Source organism: Chrysochloris asiatica, unplaced genomic scaffold, assembly GCF_000296735.1.
Source record: "Chrysochloris asiatica unplaced genomic scaffold, ChrAsi1.0 scaffold00046, whole genome shotgun sequence".
Classification (NCBI taxonomy): Eukaryota; Metazoa; Chordata; class Mammalia; order Afrosoricida; family Chrysochloridae; genus Chrysochloris; species Chrysochloris asiatica.
The window spans coordinates 10892925-10900077 of NW_006408564.1; the positions used below are offsets into that span (position 1 = coordinate 10892925).

The following is a 7153-nucleotide window of genomic DNA, read 5'->3' on the forward strand; positions in this document are numbered from 1 at the left end:
ATGATGCTTTCTGCTGCCGTAAAGATTTACAGACTAGGAAACCTTGTACAGGGTTGTTATGAGTTGGAATTGACTCTACAGCACACCACCACCACGATTAATTAGCAGTGTGAATTTCAGTCAGTGGTTTACAAAACTGCAGTTACAATTCATTGTTGCTGTTAAGTGCCATTGAGTCAGTTCTGATCCATAGTAACCTTGCATATGATTTCCAGGGAGTGGCTGGTGAGCCTGAACCACTGGCCTTGCTGTTCAGATCAACTATTTTAGTGGGTCATGAAGTTTGCTTAATGAGTTGTGACGTGCATCAGAAACAAAAGAAATCAGAATACACTAATATAAGGTCAAACACTATTAGAGGAAATCATTGCTATGTGAAACTTAGGTTTCTTTTTTTTCTATAGGACTAAATGGTGTGGCACTGTAAGATAATCACTGGGTTGCTAACCATAAGGTGGTGACTTAAGCCTATCAGCTGACTCGATGGCACTTAACAACAACAAATGGGCTCAAGCATGACCACAATTGTGAGGATGGTGCAGGAAGGGTAGTATTTCTGTTGAGTATAAGGTCACTATGAGTGGACACCTACTCAAGGGCGCCTAGCAGCAACAAAACAACAAAGGAGTCTGGCGGTGCTATCTGATCCCATAAAGATTTATAGTCTGAGACACTCTCAGCTGTTCTACTCTGTCCCATGGCAGTGGGTGTATGGATACGTGGTAAAGGAGTCCCTGGGTGGTACAAATGGTGTAGCTCTCAAATACTAGCTAAAAGGTCCCAACCCAACCAGAGGCACCTCAAGAGACAGATCTGGTCATCTCCTGCCAAAAAATCACAGCTTTGAAAACCCTGTGGAACAGAGTTCTCATTTGCAAACATAGAGTTGTCATGAGTTGGAATGGATTTGGCAGCAATTAACAGCAACAATTTGTATGTGGATTTGTAGGTGCCTACAAACTATGGAATGAATGTTGACTCCTGGTGTGATGCTGCAGGATAAGCACTGGACTGCAAGTCACAAGTTCAAACACACCAGCTGCTCCTTGGAAACCTTATACAGAGTCCTTATGTCTCAGAACTGACTCAGAATTTAACAACAACAACAATATATATGAATGTACACTGTCAATGCTATGCACATAGCAGTCCTTATATTGACGCATTTAGCGACCTAGTAAGTCATGTTAGACAGCTTAGCACAGACCATTTCCTATAAATGGGACTTTTCTTCCTGTTTTTCATTAAACACTGACAGATGTCTTCACTTACTTGCCATCATTTAACCTTCTAAATGCAGGAGTCACAGCATAACCTAGAGAAACCCGCCCAAAGTTCAATTGCGCTGCTGCAGGATAAGCAATGCAATTCAAGGTCGGTTTGAATGGCAAAATCCGTGGTTCAAATTCACTAGCTGCTCCTAGGAAACCCTAAATAGGGTTGTTATGAGTCGGAACCAACTCAGCACTAAACAACAACAACAACAAGGTGACTCATATGGTTTATCTCCTCCCCCACCCCCACACTACCACATGCATGGTATTTTATGGGGAAGTTTGGATACTTTCAGCACAGATAAGGCAGAAAAGCTTTTTTTTTTTTTTCTTTTCATTTTGAGAAGCAAATTAACATTTTTAGTTAGAACTTTTTATAGTTTAAAAATACTGACTTTCTTTATCTGGTCTCTTTGGAAGTCTATGATGGAGAGCAATTAGGGACAAAGGAAGGAAGGTAAACATCCCATGCTAAGTACAAAGTTCCAAATTACAGCACAATTTATTTCTTTCCAAGAGGTTATTGCAGAACCAGAAAATTTCAGAGCCACAAAGAACTCTATTCTTTTGACTCATTGTTGAGTTGACAGCCTCAGCTCTTTCCACAGTGTCTTTAAATGGGCCGTTGATATAGTTCTATTAATTTATTCTATACTCACAGCTGATGACCCACCAAAACCTACTTCTACCACCTGGATGCATGCTTGCCTGAGCTCTGTCAAAGATCTCTGGTGATAGTGATATCTTTTACTCACATGGATTAGAGAAGAACAATTCCAAACAAACAACCAAACATCAAATCAAACAGCCTATCTTGCTCCTAACAAATCCATGATCAGTCATTGAAGCTTGAAATGTTGTTGTTGTTAAGTGCCATCGAATTGGTTCCAACCCCTAGTGACCCTGTACAGAGTTTCCGAGGCTGTAAATCTTGACGGGAGCAGAAAGCCTCATCTTTCTCCCGTGGAGCAGCTGGTAGTTTCAAACTGCTGGCCTTAAGGTTCGCAGCCTGATTTGTAACCACTACGCTACCAGAGCTCCTTAAATAAAGGGAGAAAAAAGCCAAATCCTATGAAGGCAAGGCTCCACCTAACTTGCACATCACTTCTCCCCTGGAACTAGAGGAAGGCTTAGTCTGTGCAGTGTACAAGAGGGATTTACCATGGCATGGACATGAAACAGTAATGTGTTCTATCAAGCAAAGTCCCAAAGTAGTCTTCATCTTCCTCCCCATACCATTTAACTGAGCAATATAAACAATTCTAGAACTGAGCCCCAGTTCTAGTAAATCACACGTCCATGATTCCCATCTGCTTTCTAAACAATGCTACAGAGACTATCTCAGGCCATCTTGGGACCACTGAACAATTGGGTTACCCTGGACCAGTAACACAATTTTCTGCTATTATATAATATGAGAACAACCACAGTTACTGTCTCCCAGTGAGATGGCAGATGCAAAGGAACAGTAAACCCAATGCTAGACTTTGAAAAGGAAGAAAAATTGGGAGCAATGTAAACACTCACCTGCATGGAGAAGGTGAGAGAGGTCCCTTGGAAATGCTGCTCCACCACTGTCCCCACTCTCTGAGTGGCCTGAAACAAATCGGCCACTTCATCAGGACGAAGGTCTCGAAAACGCTCCACGGGCCGTAGTGGACACACAAGGACATCTGCCATGAGGTCGGTTAAGGCACACACACACAGTGTTTGCTTTGGGCAGTACTCTTACTGATCAGTTTATACTCACAGTATTGAATCCTCTTGGCTCAGGGCCTGAACTCTCAACAATGAAGGAAAGAAGAAACAAATATTTATTAGGCACTGAATTCCAAAGAGCTCAAAGAGAGGTTCTAAATAGGATTAACTGCACTCTGAAGGAGACCATGTGGTACTCAGAAGACTTTTGTCTTGCTGTTTTTTTCAAGAGAAAGGGACATTAGAGTATAGATACACTGAAGGGTCTTGTTGAGATTATTATGCCGTGAGGTGAGATCTATTCTGGACCATTATCTCCTGACCCTAGCCAAAACCTTAGAGAAATAACTGGAGAAGCTGTTTGGTTTCATTATGAAAATTTAATTACAATATCTTTGTAGAGAAATGAAAGAAATAGGTAATGAAATACAATAGTACTTCTTTTATTATTATTATTTTTTAAATTGTAGACATTTGGAAAATGTTCCTTGAACCTCATCTATAACCAAGAGTTCTGCAGTGAGGTTAAGCAATTTATGACAATCTATGACTGATTATTAAGACGCCAAGAAGACATTTGAAGGAAAATCATTAATTTAAGCAAAGCCTTATACAAATGAACCATCTTAATGCATTCTGTGAATTAGACATCATCATATTTACATTATTGATCTGAGCAAACAAAGTCTAGAGAAAAAGGATGTAAGGTTGATCACTTAGAGGTAGCAAATTAATATCACTGTTCCTTTTTGTATTTGAACTCATCACACACATATTAATATCTGATTAGCTTTCAAGTCTCAGCAGGAAAGAAAAAACAAAACACTGTACTACTTTTTTTTCTTGTTTTGTTTTTTAAAGAACATGCTTCTGCCTGGGGTTAAGCCGCCAAGGGGCATAATAAAAAGACAATTCTGCAATTCTTAGTTCTACCAGAAGATCACCCGCCTTAGCCCATCACAGACTTGGTAGAACTAGGGCCCTAAAGGGAAATACTGGGACCTCAGCTGAGCAAGCGTGCCTGATTTTCATAAGCAAGTTGGGGAAAAAGAAAGGGAAAAACTGATTAATTTTGCTTATAATCAGGAAATTCTTGTCAATGGTAAACTAGGTAAAGAGGCATTTATTTAATCTGAGTTCATTTTTCCAAGAGAGGAGAAGGGAGGCCTTCACCCACAGGGCATCTGATACTTAAAAAGATAATTATCCTTCTTTGGCAAGGCTGCTTTATTATTATGGGTCAATGAACCATTTACAAATGAAGAATTTCCTTTCATTTCATTTTAGTAGATTGCCAGCCTCCACTCCCACTCAATTGTACTTTCTTTGTTAAATGGGACCTTTCCTCAACTTCCTCCTCCTGCTTTTATTTTTACCCTCCCTTAGGCCCTGACTTCCCCAAACCAGAGCAAGATAACAGCCTTGGAAGCTTCCAACAACATCCATAATTGCTGTTCGAGGCTGTGTCTACACACAGCAACCAGGTGGGAAAGAAAAAGATGTTTTATTAAATGACTTACTACAAAATCTGATAGAATGAACACTTCTATCTCTAAATCAAATGTAACTTTGGACATATCACTAAGAAAAACAAAAAAAATTTTCTTCAGTGCCATGTAAAACAAAAATTTCATATGCTTGTCTAATGCTAGAAATTGGGTTGACCACTGTTTAATGAGTCAAAACGTTTATGGAATTGCATCAAAAAGGCTGGGGCTGTTAAATGTTTTGCCCTATGTATACCTAATGAAAAGGACATCTAGATATCTATATCTATATATAATTGTAGTCAAAGTAGGTTGGTAGTTAGTGGTTATGAACGCTAGAGTCAGTTTCAACTCATTGAGACCCTGTATAGGGTTTCGTTAGGCTGCATAAAACCTCTTTAAAGTGTTCAAGAGCAAAGACATCCATTTAAGGACTAAGGTGTGCCTGACCCAAGCCATGGTATTTTCAGTAATGTCATATGCAAATGAAATTTAGACATTGAATAAAGACCATAGAAGAATTGGTGCATTTGAGTTATGCTGTTGGAGGAGAATATTAAAAGGTCCATGGACTGCCAAAAGAACCAACAAATTTGTGTTATAAGAAGTATAGCCTTAAAAGCCAGGATGGTCATCAGACATATTATCAAGAGGGACCAGTGTCTGGAGAAGGACATCATACTTGGCAAAGTGAAGGGGCAGAGATAAAAAGAGGAAGACCCCCAGTGAGATGGATTTGCACCTTGGCATCAGCAATGGCATAGGACCGGGCAGTGTTTCGTTCTGTTTGCACAAGGTCACTGTGAGTTGGTACTGGCTCGACAGCACCTAACAACAACATAGGGTTTCCAAAGCTGTAAAACTTTTTGGGAACAGAACGTCTTATCCTTCTCCCATGGAGCAGCTGATAGATTTGAACTTCTGGCCTGGTGGTTAGCAGCTCAGCTAGTTATCCATTACAGTACCAGAGCTCCTTGTAGCCAAAGTGTTTACTCTCAAATCATCTCCAATTCATGGTGGCCTCATATGTGCTAGAGGAAAACTGTGCTCCACAGTGTTTTCAATGGCTGATTTTATGGAAGGAGATAGTCTTTCTTTTCTTCAGAGATGACTTATACTGAACATTAATGATAATAACACGGCATGTCATGAAACAGCAAAACTGGCTAAACATAGTCTCATTTAGGTGACTATTTTCCACCAGTCTATTTGAGAAACATTGTCCTGATATTTATATTCCCCACAACACAACCATTTAAAAAATTATCTACTCATAACACATTGGCAAAATGTTATGCAAATAATAACAACATAAGACAGAAAAAACTTTCAAGGGTGCCTACTTGGACATGTGTTCATGTGTTTGATCATTGTCTATGTTCATTCTGGTAGCCAGGGATAACATACAAATTACATAGGACTTACAGGGAGTTATATCATTCTGGATCACACAGGTTCTGTTGCTCCTGGACGTTCTGTGAGTGGTTACGCTGTCCAGCAGCAGACTGTCTACCCAACACCCCCCTTGAGCTGTTCCAGGCACTAAATTGGCCTCAAAAGTACAAGAATAATCATCTTCCCTTAGTTCTTTTGGACCCAGAACAGGACAGTACTTAGCCCTTCCATTGTTCATATCCTGGCCACTGCCTAACTACCTCCTGGACCTCTTTGCTCTCCACATGGCTCACAGTATTACATACCTGCCCCATTCTCCTGCTTTCTGTTCTTAAAATACAGTAAGTTCCTTCCCCGATATGGAGCCTCTCTCCTGATGATATGATATGCATAGAAATCAGTTGCCGATGATTTTCATGGCTGTATTTTTCTTATCATTCATATTCCAATTCAGATTCCACTATCTTGAAGGGAGGGAACTCTGGTGGTGCAGTTGATAAGCACCTGATTGCCAAATGTAATATCAGCTATTTGAACTCATCAGTGATTCTTGAGGGAAAAAAGACCTAATAACGATTACAGCCTAGGAAACTATATGGGGTTTTGCTACACTGTCCTATAGGTCACTCAATGGCTCATAGTAACTACTTCAAAGAAGCATCCTATGACCACCTAATACAAATTGCCAAACAATTGTTGTTGTTAAGTGCCATCTAGTTATTCTGATCCATAGCAACCCTGTACAGGGTTTCCAAGGAGCAGCTGGTGAGCTTGAACCACTGACCTTGCAGTTCAAACAATTTTGCAGTCTGATGCATTAGCCCATAGCGCCACACCAGGACTTCTGCCAAACAGTTACACCAACCAATTTTAGTGATTTCTGCAGCACTTGCCACCAGCTGGAAGTTTCCCTGCTTGATTACTACTTAGCCCAGTGACAACATAAACATCACAGAACAAAGACTTTGTCTTGTTTACTGCTGTTTCCCCACTGCCTAGAACACCAAAGCCACTAAGTAAGTATTTTTGAAATGGGTAACTAAATGAGAAACCAGGCCCTTTTATCAGCCACCTCTGAGTTCTGAAAAACAGACAAAGTGAAAACAACAATCATTTACTTAAAAGGAGCCCTGCAAGTGTTGTGGGATAAGTTTTGGACCGCTGACGAAAAGGCTGGTGGCTCAACCCTACTAGCTACTCCACTGGAGAAAACTCAGGCTGTCTGCTTCCTTAAAGATTTAGTCTTGAAAACCCTTATAAGGTGTCATTATGAGTCAGAATCAACCTAATGGCAGTGGG

At 40.3% G+C, this 7153-nt stretch overlaps 1 protein-coding gene across 1 annotated transcript in view; it reads right to left on the reverse strand.

Moving 5' to 3' along the window:
• Positions 1 to 7153, reverse strand: part of LOC102822436 (bis(5'-adenosyl)-triphosphatase-like) — a 1401568-nt gene that overhangs the window by 418099 nt on the left and 976316 nt on the right. Inside the window, exon 2 of the mRNA XM_006862124.1 lies at positions 2802 to 2947. Within this exon, the coding sequence (XP_006862186.1) occupies positions 2802 to 2947 (146 nt within the window). The remainder of the gene's footprint in view (positions 1 to 2801; positions 2948 to 7153) is intronic.